This window comes from Cardiocondyla obscurior, linkage group LG13 (genome assembly GCF_019399895.1).
Source record: "Cardiocondyla obscurior isolate alpha-2009 linkage group LG13, Cobs3.1, whole genome shotgun sequence".
NCBI classification, from domain to species: Eukaryota; Metazoa; Arthropoda; class Insecta; order Hymenoptera; family Formicidae; genus Cardiocondyla; species Cardiocondyla obscurior.
Window position 1 is genome coordinate 2853790 of NC_091876.1, and position 17609 is coordinate 2871398.

Genomic DNA, 17609 nt, shown 5'->3' on the forward strand with positions numbered 1-17609 from the left:
ATATCTGTACGCGTGGAAGCCGCGATTCCGAGTTGGGCTCTCTGCCCTGCACCACTTTAGAGTTGATCTCTTTCCTTCACATGAGCGGAGAGTAAAATAACATCCAAGCTGGTACAAATCGGAGCAGCCAGCTTAGTTACAAAGCGCTAGAAAGGAAAGAAGCCTCTGGACTAAAGAGAAATTATTATTTTGTCTGCATTCGGAAGTCCACTGGCAAAATGGAAAATACATAATTTACGTGACACGTTTCTGTACGTATTGTACATTTTCAGGCCACTACGCTTCTGGCAATCTAGCCCGCTCGAAAATGCTCCATTTTTATCTCCATATGCTCTCCTCTGAATTTTTGATATTCTCTTATTATTTCGTAGTATCAGCCAGCTGGTCGGCTAGTGACATTTCGTCAAGAGGATACGCGATCTTTTAATTCTCCATCATTCTGCATTTTATCTATTCCGAATGTTCAAGTCGAATACAACGGAGTAAAGAAAGTAAAGCGGAGCAGCATGACCGAAACCGACCAATGCAAACTCAATCAAAGTTATCGCTTTAAATGGAACAATTATCAAAATCATCTGTCCGATGTCGTGCGGCAGCTCCTGGAAGAGGATTGCATGGTGGATGTCACTCTATCTGCAGCTGGTCAACATATTCGTGCACATCGCATTGTATTATGCGCGTGTAGCATTTTGTTTCAGGCAAATAACTTGTTTTTCGAATTTTTTCTTGCCTTATTATTTTTATAGAATACATGCGTCGATCTATAAGATTTGACGATCAGACGATTTCAAAAAGTACAATTGCATGTGTATATTTAGTAATAGTAGCAACTGTCTTTGTGAGAATAACGTTCTCGTAAAATTGTTTCAGTTATTTGCTATCATTACATTACTATTTTATATAAGCTATAATACATAGGCTGAATACATTTATATATATGTTTTTTTAATTTAAAATATGTATATTTATAGGAAGTACTCAGTCAGGTGACAGAAGATTATCCAACCATTATTTTAAGCGACATTTCGCCACAGGATATAAAATCAATTATTGAATTTATATATCATGGTGAGATTCGTGTTCCCGTCGAAAATATTAGTAGCTTACTTGAGGCTGCACGATCATTAAAAATAAACGGTCTTATCGACGTTAGTGTCAATTTATTGCTATTTAAATTTTTTTTCCACACTGTTTGAATTTTTCGATCTGAAACACATATATAAATTTTAAAGTTACACATTTATAATTTTTTATATTTTTAACAGATAGATGGAGTTGGACAAAATAAAATTATTAAAAATACGAAGGATTCTATGGAAGAGACTGAAACAGAGATAGCTAAAATTGATAACACAATTGGTCCTTTGGATAATGATTTGCATGAATCGAACGATGTTGTAAGTTGTATTGAAAATAAAAAGAAGAAACGCCGCCGCGAAAGTGTAAAAAAGGAATACAGTGACGATATGTTGGCATCTGCAATTAATGACTTGAAATTAGGACAAACTTTAATAGAAGCTGCAACTAAGCATAATATACCACGTTCAACGTTGTACATGAGGGCAAGAGCATTAGGCATACATTTAAATGCATCGAGAAATGGATATCCTGCCGAGTGCATGAATGCAGCTATAAATGCCGTCATTAGTTAGTTTCTCTTATAATTAATTTTTAAACTTTGTCTCGATTTAACTATGACTGATTAGACTACAGGCTTGGAATATGTAATATTTAGATTAATTAGTGCTAATTTTATTGTAGGTGGTTCAAGTTTGCAGCATGCGTCAGAAATATTTAGAATACCTAAAACTGTATTATGGAGGCGTATACAAAAAGAGGGCTATCAGACTTTACGCCCTGAAGTGAAGAGATCATATGCTTTAGATACGAGAGAGGCCGCCGTTAAAGCTTTAGAAAGAGGAGAAAATTTAACGAAAGTTGCTCTGGAATTTAATGTAAATTTTCTTTCACTTATATAAATTTAATGTTTTAAAATTTTTTACTTTATTACGAAAATATTTTAACCGAATTTAACTGAAAATACTAATAATTCACGTAGATACCAAAGACAACATTATTTAGAGAAAAAGCGCGACTAGTTAATCAAGGTAAATTGCCATTGTCTTTTTGGAAAAAACGCAAAACGGAGAATGAAGAGTTGAAAAAGTCGCGATTAGAAGAGGCTGTGGCTGCGTGCAAGGGCGGGAGAATGTCTCAAGCCGCAGCATCGATGACTTATCACATTCCAAAAACCACTATATGGCGAAGACTTCAACAAGATGGAAAAAAAACAGAAAGATCGAACGTGAAAAAACAACAACGGTTGATTGATACACCAATACTGCAAGACACTCAAATGAAAATGCAACAAGAAACATCTAACTTTAATTATTGCGAGGCAAGTATGAATATTAATCGCATTTGACAAATCTCGGCATCATTTCATTGCTAACGAATTTATAACGTGAGCAGGTTTCATCGGAAATACCTATTACTTATATAGATGAAAATAGTATACCCGAGGATTCTGTCATCATTTTAACAACGGAAGAAATGGATGAACTGAATTTAGAGGGAGGCAGACAAATTATTGTAAATTCGGTATGTAGTGTATGAATTTCTTTTACATTTATAAATTCTCACCTGTATCGCTACAATCCGCATCGATTTATTTTCAGGAATCTGGTCAAGAATTTATTCCTTGCACAATAAGTATCGAAGATAATTCAAATTATTCGGCTGCCGAAAGTTAGCATTAGACCATTATATTCATATAAATAATAAAAAGCTGATTAATTATTTAATACATATTAAAGGTAGCGTAATTATAATTATTATTTATAATTATAATTTTATTTGTACATTTTATTTCAACAAAATATATATTATCACATTGCATTGAATTATCTAGCTGTGTAAAATAAATATCTACAACGTAGAAACAAATCTTTACACATTTATAAAATTAAAAATTACGATATACCTTTTTGTACTTTGTTTGTGGCCACCATTCTTTTAAGCTGCGAAGTTATACGGTATACATAGTGATGAAGTAAACACCCATATGTCTTTTTTTGTCCAGTTGTCTAAGGGATTATCGATAATTAATTGGTTTATGTTATCCATATCGTTGTAATTAGTATCAATTTTATTTTCTCCATTTCCTTGAACTTTTCCAATTAGCAATATCGATCGCAAATCCGATCGAGTGGTTTTTTTATCTGTTTTGTTTTCAGTTACAGTTTCAACCGTATGCATTGTTAAATTATATCTAAAAAAATTAATAATTTAATGTTCACTTGTTACAAATGTGATAAATATTCGTTATAATAATTTGATACAATACTGATTTATAAATAAGTTAAAAAATTAAAGTCGTTTTTTTTTTAATGATAAGAAAAATATATATTGTAAATATTTTGTGGAACACACTGAAAATTGTACTACTTATTTTTTTAATTACTTGTCAATCATTTCCTTAGTAAACTCTTCCATTTCAATTGGTAGCTCTTTGGTTTTAAAGAATCGCACTTGCAATTTATCGTCAAAATGTAATTGAGTTTTACATATATGAGCAAGATGAATAACAATGCTAGATTCTATTGTACCATCGATACATATTGAAACACGTTCTGGATTCTGATAAAGTTCTCTAAATGTAATAAATATAAATATTAAAGATGATAAAATCGATGAGATATTGACGTAATACTAAAATGTATTATCTACTTTACCTAAGTTTTTCGAGAGACTGTTCATAAATTGATGGATTTGAGCAATTTTGGAGAAAATTATTGTATTTTTTAATACAATCTATTTGTGGCGTTCGATCAAAATTTACGAAAATATTTGTCGGATTAAGTTCATAAAATCGTTGCTTCGCTTTTTTAACATCATCATTGTTATCACTTTCTACAGTTACAAATGCTTTAAAATATCTAAAAATATACTTTATATTATTTCTTATAAACTGTCAAATAAAAACAGATTATATTTAATTGTTTAAAACGATAATGTCTTGCACCAAGTGTTTAAATATAAATATAAATCAATAAATTTTTTTAAATATTAATAAATAAAACTTAATTATATATGACTTACTTACAAGTGAATTTCTAACTCTATATCATATTATTACCTGCAATTATTTACTGGATAAGAGCCAAAAGAAACATTAGGAAATTCTTTTGCTACAGTTGATAATGAATTTGCAAATAAATCTTCTCTAGCATCAATGAACACTTCTTCTTTTACGAATTTCTTATTTGTTTTTAGTAAGTCCTAAAAAAAAAAGAAAAATGAAGAGGTTTAAATACAATTTAATAAAAATACATTCTCATTATTTTCACATTTACCTCATACAAGCTTTGGAAGGATTTTTTAAGAAATGCAGGTGAACCAGGAAATACATGTACATTTTCTAATGTAATGTATGGATAAGTATTTAAGCCAAATTTTAAAGATGCTTTCTGAGGAATCTGAGCCATTTTATAAACAGGGGATGAATCATCACTGATTTCAAAGTGATTTTTTATTATATCCACCAATTTAGGATGATAATGTAACTCATCATTGAAAGCTTTGGCAAGACCTATATATCATAAAATATTAATCAAACAAAATCATTATTATATTTAATAAAATATACATAATTTTAATAAAACTTATTAATATTTACCTTCATATGTAAGATCATCATGTGTTGGTCCAATTCCACCTGATGTTATAACATATGTGTATTTCTTGGAAGCATCTTGAATTTCTTTTGAGATTTCTTCAACATCATCACTTATGACAGAAATCTGTAAATAAATTGTTTAATATTAAAAATAAAAAAAATAATAAATTCTCAAATATGTAATTCTATATTATATAACTTACTTACTTTTTTAACTTGAATACCACATTTGTATAGTAAATTACTTATGTAATAGGAATTTGTATCTCTTACTTGAGCTTTCAATATTTCATCTCCAATAACTAGAAATTCGTAAATATACATATTTATTATTAACACATCTAATGTTTGAGACCAAATTGTTAGCTGGACATAGTTTTTTATATATTCTAACCAATTATTCCTGCTGTAGGATGCATTATGCTATGTACGTAACGTTTTGATAATTGTATAAGACTTTGATGTAAATTCATCATATAAATTAAAAAAATGTTACATATATGCGTTTATACGTATAAATACACTTAATAAAATAAAAAAAAATATTATAAAAAAATATTGTAATAAAATTCAATAATTGTTATACGAGTCATTTGCAACAATACAATTCTAATAATAATAATCGATGTTATCAAAACGCAAAATTAATAATTAATTAATTCTTTACAATGCTGTTTTTATACAATAATAAAAAAATTTTTTAAAGGTTACAATACAAAAAAAAGAACTGTTGAACTCATAAAAGTTTAAATAAATTTGTACATCAATGGCGTAGCGTATTATTTATCACAATAATAATATCTATATCAATTTTGCACGATCACGCATAGACTTAATTTACACTCAATCATAAATAACTTTTCTAATCATCCAGATTGGTTAGAAATCCGTGGTTTTTACATTAGCCAATCACAGCGATTTCATTCTTCTAAGCTAAGAATTGTGATTGACCGGCTTGACAACCATGGATGTTTAAGTCGAGTCTCCAATAATAACGTGCGTTCGTAAAATTATTAAATGGTTGCAGCCGATCTGCTACGGCTGCTCTTGCAGAATACCACAGAGTGCAGAGTGTGCGGTGTGTGGAATGGCAAGTGTAGAGTGGATGTAACAGCGTTAAAAAAAATGGATCTTTTGCTAAACTTAAGTATAGCATTGTACGTCGTATTTATCGTGTTTTACGGTTAATTGGAACGGATTACCATTTGACCGGATATCTCGAAATGATGCTGATGAATTTCGAGACGGTCTGTAATGTTTGCAATCGTCAATTGTAGTTTAAGACAGAGCCAACGATATCGCCAAAGTCATTGCTAGGTCCTAGCAATCAAGTTCCGCATCGCGTTGCAACGAAGTCGTTTGATTGTACGTTTTTGACTGCATTTATAGTACAAAGCTCAGCGCTTGTCCAACGCAAACAACTTGATTTAAAAGATGTACATCTATCCACCGACTGACGACGTATCATAATCGTAAGTGTTTGCGTATAATGAGTAAGCAACCGAGTGGAATCTTTAATGAGACGTAGACGTGTATATGCGTAAAATTGCTTGCGTTCTTATATTCATTGTCATTACTGAAAATTTGTAGTATACGTAACATAAACCAGTTTTAAATACTGATAGGGCAGTATCTCGTACGTGTACAGCCTGTATATGATACATACATTTTAAGTGTGCTTATGTACACCTGGTATACATTTGTGGTACATATATATATATACACATACACATACACACTATAGGAAACTTTTATATTCTTATTTATCTGACATGTATTAATTTATATCCTTTTATATAGCTTTATATTAATTTATATCCTTTTTATATAGCTTTAATGGGTTTTGTAATAGTTATGCTACATAATGTGTTAAAGTGCAAATATAAGTTGAAAAAGTTCAGTCTAGAAACATAAAAAAAGAACAGATAAATATAATAAATATATTAAATTTATATTTTTCATATACATGATTATTATTTTCTGTATTAAGAGAATTGTGTTATGTGCAATAAAAAATTAAAATTAATTTTTATCTTTGAACACATGGGTTATAAAATATAATAAAGTCTTAATTTTTATATTAAATGGAAATTGAAAGAGCTAAAAATCAGGTTAAATAATTAATAATTTAGTATAGTACAATGTTGTAATACAATTTTCAAATTTTAACTCACATGTAGAAATATGTAAATTAAAATTATGTGTTAAACTTGGCAGATACTTGTAAAAAGACTGAACAAAATTTGGTATAATATGAATTTGTTGTAAGCCTTCCCATTACTTGTTACTTTAGCTTATATTTATATGATCTCTCAAATTTATTTTTAGTTAATTATTTACTTGTTGATATAGTGTTGGATGTGGATGGAGAATCTTACCTAAAATTCATATAAAGATTGTAAGAAAAGAAATTGAAAATGGAATCTACTATAGCTGGAAGAAGACGAACGGCTACACGGCATTCTGCAGAAGATCAAGCACTAGATCAAATTGCTAAGGAGGTATGATAAAATATATTGTGCACAAGGAAATTTGACATGCATAAATATAAGATTGTATTACAACATTATAATAAATATTATTTATGCAATCTTTAATTTTTTTCAGTAAAGGTAGTGCCATTGTTCAGCTACCTTTCTATTTAATTATTCAGTATGTTTATTCTTTTATTATATACATATATAACATATATTTTCGTGTGGATGTATACATACATGTGTATGTATATAGTATAAACCACTTATTTGCCAAATTGATTGACTCCATAAGAAGTATTAAACATTAATTAATTTTGCGTAAAAATGTTAAAGAATTTAAAAAATGGAGTTAATTATTTTGAGCTGTGAATGTCTCATATATTTATGAGCTATATAAACGATGAAGATTTTCGCTTCTATAACATAATTGTTTCTATGATTGTAAATCGTTACAATACGTTTGTTAATTTGTTTTTGTACATAAAATTAAGTTTATAAACCAAAAAACATTTTATTAAACTGGTTTTTTTTAAGCCATTACTGACAAACTAATTCCAATAGACACTTAATTAAAAGTTTTATGATGTAGTTTTAATCGATCAAATATACATATGTTTTTCATAATAATTTTCTTTGTATGGTTTCAGGCTGAAGCAAGATTAGCTGCTAGGAGACAAGCAAGAGCAGAAGCAAGAGAAATACGAATGCGTGAATTAGAAAGACAGCAGAAGGAAGCAGAGGAGAATGCCGATAGGGTTTACGACATGTGTGCAGGTAGTTAATATAAATTATTAATTTAATAAACTCGATTATAAAAACGTAATAGGCCCCGATATATTGAATATTAATTTGAGAATGTCTTATTCGGTCTTCCGAGCTAGGTCTTCATGTTGATTAATAATAATTATTATCATTTATCACATCTAAACGATCACATCTAGCAATACAGCTGTGTTAAAAAATATCGACAATTTTCTCGGTGGAGTTAAGATACTTACTACTATATATTTTTATGAGATTAATAATATTAATTATTATTAACAACCATAAAGACTTTGTTTAAACCAAATAAGTTATTCTTAAATTAATTTATTAACTTAAGTTTCGTGCATTCTACTTATACAGGGTATCCGAAATAAAGTGTCGCTTCCGAAAACTGGGTAGGTAATAGGAATTAAAAAAATATAATTAAATATTAAAAAAAATTTATTATTAATACCGGATAATGAATTAAAATGTCTGGGTGAACAAGTCTCAAAAAAGCTGTAACACGGACACGGTAGATAACGGTGAGCATTTCTTAGAGGAGATAGGCGGAGTTAGCGAGCGACGATAGGCGAGCTGTGCGTGTAGTTATCTCTTGTCGTTTGTCGTTCGCTTATTGTTGCGCGTTGATTCCGCTTATCTCCTCTAAGAAATACTTGTCATCGCGTCCGTCTTACAACTTTTTTCGGCGCTCGTTCACTCAGACGTTTTAATTAATTATTTCTGGGTAGTAATAACAAATTTTTCAAACTAATATACACTTTTTGTCTTGAATTTTTATTACCTACCCACAGTTTTCGGGAGTGACACTTTATTTTGAACACTATATACATACACATGTGTATGATTGTAGCTGATGTAAACAGAACAATGAGAGTAACTCCAGATCCAGTACGTACATCGCGACTTCTTACAAATTCCAACAACTTCCAGTCGAGTCGTAGATCGTCGGAAGATTCGTTGGAAGATGCAGGATTAAACCGAGATATTAGGGTATATCTACAAACCTTTTATGTTTTGCTACTTACTTTCAATTATATTAATATGTAATTTTTATATATACATACAGTTGGAATTGAAAGAATTTGAAGAAAAATTCAGAAAGGCAATGATAGCTAATGCTCAGCTAGACAATGAAAAGTCATCATATTCTTATCAAGTTGATTTATTAAAAGATAAGTTGGAAGAATTAGAAGAAACAACTGCGCAATTACGTAGAGAATTGAGAGAGAAAAATCGAGATGTTGAGCAATTAAAACGGGTCAGTCAAAGACTGAAAGAAGATTTAGATATTTGCAAAGCACAGTTACTAGAAAGAGACACACTTATACAAGTATGTATATTTAATTAGGTTCTATTTAATATTGCTTAAAAAAATTTTTATAATAGAATCCTTGTTTTATGCATCTAAAATAAATTATAATTTAGGAAAACGGTTTAGTCATTATTGACAATAATGAAAGTGAAGAAGAGGATAACGAAAATATTGAGAATGGATTATATCATAGAAAAAGGGTACTAGTCAGTACAGAAGCTGCAGAATTATTAGAAACAGCTGGTAAAGGTTCACTAGGTATATTAATTAATTGAAAAATTAAGCATTGATTACGGGACAAAATTTTACAATATACACTTTTTAGATATTCGACTGAGAAAGTTTGCTTCTGAGAAAAAGGAATTGCAAGATGAAATTCGTCATTTAAGATTGGAATTAGAAGAGACCAGAAATCGCGTAAGATTCGAAAAATCATCTGGCTCAGTATTAGGTGAGAATTAAAATAATTTGTTTGAACATTTTAATTGCAATATTAGTTAAAAACACATAAGCAAGAACAGCCAAAAGAAAGAAAAAAATATATAATGTGAAGATTTTTGAGTTAGTGATAATTAATCCGATTTATTTTGTAAAATATTTTTTTAACAGAAAATAATCAAATTAAATTAAAACTAATAACCGATTTTTTAATACTTTGATATAACGAACTGTACACCGAAGAGCAGATACGGCGTTTTCTGCGGCGATAGCGGCTAGCGCACGTATTCCTAAGTTGCAGAAGCAAGGGATGAGAGAACGGGAAGAAATCAGTCATCGGCAAACCGGCCGGCGCGGTATATACATACGGCACATGTGAAACTCGACGCACACGACGCTAAAGTCGCGTTCGCTAGCTGCCATCGCAGCAGCAAACGCTAGATCTGCTTTTCAGTGTACACCGAACAAATTGATATTCGACATTTTTCGAAGTTTATATTTTCGGCTTTTCTTTGCTCATAAATTGTGTTTGAATCATGTCACATATTAATAATATAAATGTATTACACTATAATGTTACTTATTCATATTAATTAAAATATTTATGGCAGGTTGTTTATCGGATAATGACGATATTCAACGTGAAGCAAATAAATTATTGGCTGATTATAAATTTAAACTGCAAAAAGCGGAACAAGATATGTCAACACTACAAGCAACAGTGGCTAGATTAGAAAGTCAAGTAATTCGATATAAATCAGCTGCGGAAGCATCTGAAAAAGCAGAAGATGAATTGAAAGTAGAAAAGAGAAAGCTGCAAAGAGAAGTATGAATAAATTTATATTACAAATAAAGAAATTTATACGCGCATAACACAAAGATTTATTGGAAATGTCCAATATTTATTTTGTGATTGACATTTTTTGTATTAAAGAAAAAAGATTTTTTTTAAGATTATATACACTAAGACGTTATTAAATTATAGAATTTACATTTAATATTTTTAATTCTAGGTTAGAGAAACGCAAAGTCGTGTAGAGGAATTGGAGACGGCAAATTCTCATCTACAAAGGAGATTGGATAAACTTAAAAACGCTAAATCGGCTCTTTTAAAAGAGCTTTGACAAATTAATATTTGCAAAGATATACAATAAGTTTGTTACATGTACCCTGAACAAATCGTGATCCGATGTTGCCTCCATTAATACCATTTAACATTTTACATATATTATTTACAAAGGCAAAGATGATGTATTATCGTTATAACATTTCACACTGTAGTAGACATTATCCAAATATGCAACCACAAAAAATTGCTGTGGAAAAGATTCCTACCTCTTATATTTATCAAGTCTTTAATACCAACCTAATCTCGATAATCTTGAAAATAAGGCACTTTTTAATGCATTTTACATTACATTTTTCTATACCTTTATGAGCAGTTATAGAATCGATTCGGTATTCGATACTTTTATCTAAGTAACAAATAATGTATTGTCGTTTTTGTCTTGTTGCAATAAGTTTGTAAAAATTATTTTAAATTATTAATATATATTTTTCAAAGCACGAAATATATTTTATATATTATCAAACAGGGTGCATAAGTACGACTCCTCACTAAGCGGATAAGTAGTAATCAAATATGATTAATGGCTCTTTTTGGATCCAATTAATCGTATTTAATTATTACTTATTTGATTAATGAGCAGTCTGATAATTAAGATTTGTTTGCATTTCATGCTTTAACATGCTCTTTTTTTTTTTTTATTCCAGTGCATTCTAATACATTGATTTCGACGACGGTAATTAATTAAAGCGCGTTGGAACGAATAAGATCATGTTGAACCAAACAAAGCGAGAAAACCTTAAACCCACTCGTAGAATGAACGCTGAATATTTTTTGCCATATTAAATTTAATAAAATAGAAATTATCAATTTTCTTCCTATCCCTATTTAACCCTGTGATGAAGGCATAATAAATATTAATTGAATTGTTGCATTCATATGAATAAAACAGTAATATTTTATAATTAAATTGTCTCCAGAATTTTTATAATGAAATAATCATACATATTTTTATTTGGCAAACTGACGTAAAGTAATATATAATATTATGGGATCTTTGTATAAATTTAAAATAAATTGAAAATATATTGTTTAAATTTTTTGATTAATATACATTTTTATACACATATTTTATTTTGATAAAATAACTTTTTAAAAGTTAATATTTTTAAGAAGGTAGGTAATACTAATTGATTTTATATTTAATACAAGTGGAGTGTAAAAATAAAATTAATTTATTGAAACAAAGAATCACTTATATAGTATAGAAACTTTTAATTGTATGGGAATGATGTAATCGTAAATATATTACATGTCGATGAAGTCGCTGTTCCTTAAATTCCCGTGTGCTAAGTATAATACTTTATAATATTTTATTTAATTGAAGTGCACGACAACTTCTTTTAAATGAACTATTTTATTTTGTAAGATTTATACAAGGATCTTACATTTATATTTCAAATCGTCTATTTTTTTCTATAGTTATTTTAAAATTAATAGGCTCTTAAAATATGTTTTAATATTATTATAGAGCATCTTAATCATGCATTAACACTTTGTCGTACGCGGTTATAATTTGAGTCAGAAGGATTTAATGCAAATTACTCTTTTATGCTATTTCACTATTTATTTTTCTAATAAAGTAACTTTTGCAAACTGTGTTATACTATATGATTTATTTTAAATCAAATAAATCATAAAACTTACTATATATAAATTTTAAGATTACAACAGATATTTCACAAAGCAATTTTTGTGCGCGACTTCTTCAAATTCTGATCATGAAAAAATATTTACATATTGACACTTGTATTAGACACATTATAACATTCTTTTTATAAAATGTTAAAATATTTATAATATTTACCTGTTCTATATTTTTGTATATAATTTTTTTATTTTCTACTTTATATCTAAATGGCTTTTTAAAAAATATTTTTTACATATTTTTATCTAGTTTTTATTTTTCTTTGGATATTAAAATTGAGTCATTCATGTTATGTTATATATTTAGAGATAACTTTGTTAATGATTTTATATCAATAATGCATGTATCACAGTAGTATGTTATAGTCTATTCACTTTTATCTGAAAAAAAATTAGTTCTGTTAATACAAAAAAATAAATACGATAAAGACGATACATATTAGACAAATAGTAAATTTATATATCATTAAAATATGTAATATAAATTAACTAATACGATTTAATCATCCCATTCATCATCAGTGGTATCACTAGTGGATTCTTCGCTTTCACTATGAATTGCACGAGATCGTTCAGCCAGAGCCCTACATAATGCATCGGCCAAACCACCACGAAGAGCAGGTAATGTATTGGATTTTGTTTCATTTCGAACGGGTTTCAATTCAATACCTTCGCGTATCTGTCGCAACAATTCTCCCCTTGAATCTTCAACTAAAGGTTTCATTTCTGTTTTTTCAACTTTCTGTAAAATAAAATTATCAAATTATATTTTTTACTTAAAAGTTTCTGTTTAGAGTATCATTTTTTTCACTGTTAGATTTTATATACAATTTTATACATACCTTTAAAGTCGTACCGCTTCTAATAGATTCCATAAGCATTGGTCGAAGATCGATAATTGAGTCCTCATTATTATTATTAGTAACGTCTGTATTCGCCGTTGTATTGTTAACGTTAGTCAAATCTGGTAAAGGTGGCGGAGGCGGTGGTGTGGGAATATTCGAAATAATTTTCGGAAAAGCTGAAGGCAAGGGTGGAGGTGGAGGTGGGGGAAGAGTCGGTGCCACTGTTACAATTGGCGGAGGTGGTCTTGATGGTAAAGTTTTGTGTACTGGTGGAATATTAGATGAAACATTTAAAGATGTGTTTGAAGATAGGCTAGATGGCACACTTGATAATGCAGGAGATGCGGTTAAACGATTTGGAGGTAAAGGAGGAGCAGTGCGTGCTTGCTAAAAAAATAAATATAAAGTGTTAATTTTGCTTTAATTTTACAAGTATATAGATAGTATTTACATTAGCAATTATTTAAAATTTCTAAAAAAAATATCCTTACAAACTAACTACCTGAATAATTACTACTCAACATAACTAATGCAAATATGAGAATAGAACTCACAGGTATTGTTCGTGCTGGAACAGGTGGAGGATATTCCTGCCTCTGTGGTATTGCAGGAGGCGGATCATTATTTTTTACATTAGTCAATGGTCTAATGTCCTCTTGCACTGCACTCATACCTCCATTTTTTTCAATAAAATCGTAAATAAATTTTCGAGTACCTTTATCTTGTAGTTCAGTCTCCGAAATACCAGCATTAGTAAAAAACTGTTGTAATTCCGAGTCTACAGAATCTAATTCCAAACCTTTGTTATTAACATCCCACCCTAAGTGTGCCACATGTCTATAAAAAAAAAAAAATAAATAAAATTAATATACATACATATGTTCGTGTAAATTTAAATAATTATCATATTAAAAAAATTTCTATCATGTCTCATATATACATGTATGTAGAAGAAAAATTCAATTTAAAAAGTACAGATACTTTAAAAATTAATAAACTCATAATGCAAAATAAAATTTAAACATATACCTGAAATTAGAAGGAAGGCCAATATCATCCTTAGTCAATTTGCGCTTAAGATCTTGTTCACCTTTTTTCTTTTTAGTTTTATACATTGAACTGCTGGAAGCACTTCTGTTCACACCAATTGTAGCAGGTGCACCATTTAATAAATTACCCGATGAACCAGATGAACCAGATGTTACAGAATATGGTAACATGCCACTTTGATTTTTCCAAGGCAAAGTGTTACTTGCTTGCATTTCTTTTGCTTTTCTTTCTTGTCTTCTTTGACGTTTAGCATTTAATTTTCCAAGAAGTATATTTCTAAAAAAGGTTTTTTTTATTTTTATTAAAAATATTATCGTTATGTATTAGTTTTATATAATTAAATCATAATTATATAAAAATGATTATATAATATTTATAATCTATTTTATATATTTATAGTAAAATTTTTGTTCCTTTAAACTTATATTAAATACCGTAATGTAATAGCTTCAGTTTCGCTTGCAAAATTAAATGCAGCCATACAATCCTCTGCCTCAAATGTATGAAAATATGGCATTGGTGATTTATAATCCATTGAATTATAGATTTCATGTTCCCACAACATTATCTTTCTTTGCAAACAATACAATCTCAAAAAGAAACTGCGTCTTGAATTATCTCTTATCAAGGTGATAATACCTGTACTCTTTTTAATCCAATCTTTATGTAAAGGGCCTTCAGTCAAATATAATTGTATAACACCAGCTGCTAAACACTAAAAATAGTAATACAATCGATGTAAAAAAAAATATATTTTTATAATAAAATTGTCCTAAAAAAAAGTTTTAAAACATAAATCTTACCTCTTTAAATCATTTACAAATTAACTATATTATAGTTTAGCTACATGTATTTTTATTTAATAAACTATGGTTTTAATTATATTTAATAAAATATAGCTACATCGAAAAACGGTAAAGCCTCGCGCCAAATACACGCGCAGCGAGGTACTATCGTGCCTTTTATACGCGAGACGACGTTTGATAATTTCTACGTTACTTTTAAATTAATATTGTTATTCCTTTTAAAATTATTACCAATTATAAAACAATACATTGAATTAATATCACAAATAAATCAGAATCAATCCGAGTATTCGCACGACGACATCGATAAGTATATTAAATTTATTCTAGCAATATAATATATTACCTGGCATCGAGAACTGGCACAGCGAGGTACTATCGTGCCTCTTATACGCGAGACGACGTTTGATATTTTCTACGTTACTTTATAATTAATATTATTATTCCTTTTAAAGTTATTGCCAATTATAAACCAATATGTTTAATTAATATCACAAATAGATCAGAATCAATCCGGGTATTCGCACGACGACATCGATAAGTGTATTAAATTTATTCTAGCAATATAATATATTACCTGGCATCGAACCCCTATTAGCTGGAAAACTTGTTCATTTTCCTCTTGTTTTAGAAGTATCGTGCCTCTATGTTTGTCCATGTTGCCCGACTTCATGTTATCGTTAAACTAGGTTAGGATTATCACGCAGATATTACTCAATCTCGGGGCCGTTAATCTTTTGCCACCTGAAGCATTTCTTTCTTCGTTATAGCACGTACGTATGTTGAATCATCGTTTATTCGCAAAATTGCATATGCAATATGAGAAAGCTATACATGTGCATATTATTCACTATTAGTAGTTTTAAATCAATTAAATTCCTCGAAACTTTTTATATTAATTTTCGACGACACATAATCGATAATCCAACGGAAGAACTCTTGACTTAAGATTACAATGACATTATCTATCCAGTTCTACATTCTGCACTTGTGAGTTTCTTCATATGACGCATCAGATGCGTTTCAAAAGACACAGCCCGAGACTACGACTACGTTCACACAGCGTTTAAGGCTGAATTTATAATTGGGCGCGTCCAGTAACGCAATCGCTCACTTGAGCCAGTGAATTCTTGCATCTGACTAGTGCATTGTTTTGGATCTAAAAGAATGCAGCAATGAGATGCAAAAGCTCACAGTGTTCCGAACGAAATCGCGCGGACCCTCGCGACGGACGTGACGTTTGAACGACCAGAGCTCTCATTGGATATTTTTTATCGCGTCTAGTGTGGGTAAGCTATAACAGATAGCTCGAGAAAGAAATCGCCATTGTGGAGAATATTCTAGTTGGAGATGCTCTCTTATTGATACAATCTATGGTTTATAATATGTCTATTTATGACATAAATTATATCGTAATCATACACATATACATCTGTATAATTAATATATGGTGAGTAATCTTTTACAAATTAATTATTGACTAGAACAAATCATGCGCACGCTTCGCGGGCGCTATTTTGCGAAAGGTCCCAATTCGTGCGTGTCATTATAATTGGGGACATTATTAATTAATTATAATAATTTTTGCCGGTTCAAGAAACCTAATTACAAAGTACGAAATGAAATCATGCGACTTTCAGAGTGAGGGAACGAGTTTGCTATACGACTTGCCGAAGATCCTGCCTGACTCTTCGCCGAAAGAAACGAGAACGGAGACTGACGTGTTACCGAGAAGCCAGCGATGCCGTACAATTATTTTATGATACAAATTGAACCTATTCTCGTAGCCGCGAGGTAAGCCAAAGTAGTAGAGTAATATAGTCGACGACGTGTTATCGGTTCAAAGGATTCAATTACGAACAACGAAAAAAAAAAATGATGCGACTTACCAATCTGTATGACAGCGGAGTTGTGAAATTCACCCGGTGACTGTAACATAAAAAAGACAAAATTATTGTAGATATGTCAGTTCATTAATGAGATTAATAAAAAAAAAAAAGATTTTTTTTTTTAATTTATACTTACTTTAAAGTTGCTCCGCCGATGCAGGATGCCCATCCTGAGCCTGCTCCTCCTCTCAGTTTGGACGTCGTGACGAGTCCTCCTTCCGCGCACAAGTCACTCGCGAACCCCGACCGTGAATTTACTGTCGCGAAATTTACTGAACACTATATCGCGCGTTATTTTTCGGCGTTCCTGAAAAAGAAAATCCTGAAAAAAAAACAGGTTACAGACTTACCGAATCTGCATACAGCGGAGTTGTAAAATTCTGCCGGTGGCTGTAACATAAAAAGGAAAATATTAATGTAGACGTGTCGAAAAATTAATAAGATTAATAAAAAAAATAAAAAATTTTTTTAATAAAGATATAATTTAATAAAATTCATGCTTACCTATAAGTTGCTCCGCCGATGCATGATGCCTCCTGGTGGGCCTGCTCATCCTCTCAGATGGGACGTGAC

General features: G+C 30.0%; 4 protein-coding genes across 8 annotated transcripts; 2 read left to right on the forward strand and 2 right to left on the reverse strand.

Annotated features, from left to right (window-relative positions):
* Window positions 1-24: 24 nt before the first annotated feature.
* On the forward strand, window positions 25-2982 carry LOC139107596 (uncharacterized). Its single transcript, XM_070665311.1, has 8 exons — window positions 25-251; window positions 372-698; window positions 972-1148; window positions 1266-1647; window positions 1762-1955; window positions 2060-2398; window positions 2473-2601; window positions 2679-2982. The coding sequence occupies exons 2-8, from the start codon at window positions 507-509 to the stop codon at window positions 2751-2753; spliced, it is 1488 nt and encodes a 495-aa protein (XP_070521412.1). The 5' UTR covers window positions 25-251; window positions 372-506; the 3' UTR covers window positions 2754-2982.
* Window positions 1067-5723, reverse strand: LOC139107597 (FAD synthase). Its single transcript, XM_070665312.1, has 10 exons — window positions 5073-5723; window positions 4886-4980; window positions 4679-4802; window positions 4356-4591; window positions 4139-4281; window positions 3735-3938; window positions 3464-3652; window positions 2984-3271; window positions 2644-2739; window positions 1067-1206 (listed from the first exon to the last, which is right to left on the reverse strand). Exons 1-8 carry the CDS (start codon window positions 5152-5154, stop codon window positions 3016-3018), a joined length of 1329 nt encoding a protein of 442 aa, XP_070521413.1. The 5' UTR covers window positions 5155-5723; the 3' UTR covers window positions 1067-1206; window positions 2644-2739; window positions 2984-3015.
* A 27-nt stretch (window positions 5724-5750) lies between these two features.
* On the forward strand, window positions 5751-11836 carry LOC139107599 (leucine-rich repeat flightless-interacting protein 2). Of its 4 annotated transcripts, none has more exons than XM_070665314.1 (9): window positions 5751-6150; window positions 7031-7179; window positions 7803-7929; window positions 8774-8913; window positions 8990-9253; window positions 9349-9478; window positions 9561-9686; window positions 10285-10499; window positions 10687-11836. In XM_070665314.1, exons 2-9 carry the CDS (start codon window positions 7096-7098, stop codon window positions 10795-10797), a joined length of 1197 nt encoding a protein of 398 aa, XP_070521415.1. In that variant the 5' UTR covers window positions 5751-6150; window positions 7031-7095; the 3' UTR covers window positions 10798-11836. The 4 variants fall into 4 exon arrangements, with proteins under 4 accessions (XP_070521415.1, XP_070521416.1, XP_070521414.1 ...); XM_070665313.1 differs by having other exon boundaries at window positions 5752-6150; window positions 9349-9493; XM_070665316.1 differs by lacking the exon at window positions 5751-6150 and adding an exon at window positions 7286-7330 and having other exon boundaries at window positions 7045-7179; window positions 9349-9493.
* Window positions 11837-12137: 301 nt separating this feature from the next.
* Window positions 12138-16171, reverse strand: LOC139107595 (actin nucleation-promoting factor WASL). Of its 2 annotated transcripts, XM_070665310.1 has the most exons (7): window positions 15725-16171; window positions 14776-15056; window positions 14321-14617; window positions 13846-14128; window positions 13289-13678; window positions 12943-13188; window positions 12138-12827 (listed from the first exon to the last, which is right to left on the reverse strand). In XM_070665310.1, exons 1-6 carry the CDS (start codon window positions 15818-15820, stop codon window positions 12946-12948), a joined length of 1590 nt encoding a protein of 529 aa, XP_070521411.1. In that variant the 5' UTR covers window positions 15821-16171; the 3' UTR covers window positions 12138-12827; window positions 12943-12945. The 2 variants fall into 2 exon arrangements, with proteins under 2 accessions (XP_070521411.1, XP_070521410.1); XM_070665309.1 differs by having other exon boundaries at window positions 12138-13188.
* Window positions 16172-17609: the final 1438 nt, after the last annotated feature.

What these genes read in the sequence shown, in the direction of transcription:
- LOC139107596 (XM_070665311.1), top strand. Translation starts at nt 507, where the DNA reads ATGACCGAAACCGACCAATGCAAACTCAATCAAAGTTATCGCTTTAAA. An exon ending in AGCTATAAATGCCGTCATTA is followed by an intron (nt 1,648 to 1,761) that starts GTTAGTTTCTCT and finishes ATTTTATTGTAG; the next exon opens with GTGGTTCAAGTTTGCAGCAT. An exon ending in CTAACTTTAATTATTGCGAG is followed by an intron (nt 2,399 to 2,472) that starts GCAAGTATGAAT and finishes TAACGTGAGCAG; the next exon opens with GTTTCATCGGAAATACCTAT.
- LOC139107597 (XM_070665312.1), bottom strand. Translation starts at nt 5,154, where the DNA reads ATGATGAATTTACATCAAAGTCTTATACAATTATCAAAACGTTACGTA. An exon ending in TCCTACAGCAGGAATAATTG is followed by an intron (nt 4,981 to 5,072) that starts GTTAGAATATAT and finishes ACGAATTTCTAG; the next exon opens with TTATTGGAGATGAAATATTG. An exon ending in CCTTCCAAAGCTTGTATGAG is followed by an intron (nt 4,282 to 4,355) that starts GTAAATGTGAAA and finishes TTTTTTTTTTAG; the next exon opens with GACTTACTAAAAACAAATAA.
- LOC139107599 (XM_070665313.1), top strand. Translation starts at nt 7,096, where the DNA reads ATGGAATCTACTATAGCTGGAAGAAGACGAACGGCTACACGGCATTCT. An exon ending in GGTTTACGACATGTGTGCAG is followed by an intron (nt 7,930 to 8,773) that starts GTAGTTAATATA and finishes GTATGATTGTAG; the next exon opens with CTGATGTAAACAGAACAATG. An exon ending in ATCATCTGGCTCAGTATTAG is followed by an intron (nt 9,687 to 10,284) that starts GTGAGAATTAAA and finishes TATTTATGGCAG; the next exon opens with GTTGTTTATCGGATAATGAC.
- LOC139107595 (XM_070665310.1), bottom strand. Translation starts at nt 15,820, where the DNA reads ATGAAGTCGGGCAACATGGACAAACATAGAGGCACGATACTTCTAAAA. An exon ending in GGCCTTCCTTCTAATTTCAG is followed by an intron (nt 14,129 to 14,320) that starts GTATATGTTTAA and finishes TTTTTTTTATAG; the next exon opens with ACATGTGGCACACTTAGGGT. An exon ending in TTCCAGCACGAACAATACCT is followed by an intron (nt 13,679 to 13,845) that starts GTGAGTTCTATT and finishes TTATTTTTTTAG; the next exon opens with CAAGCACGCACTGCTCCTCC.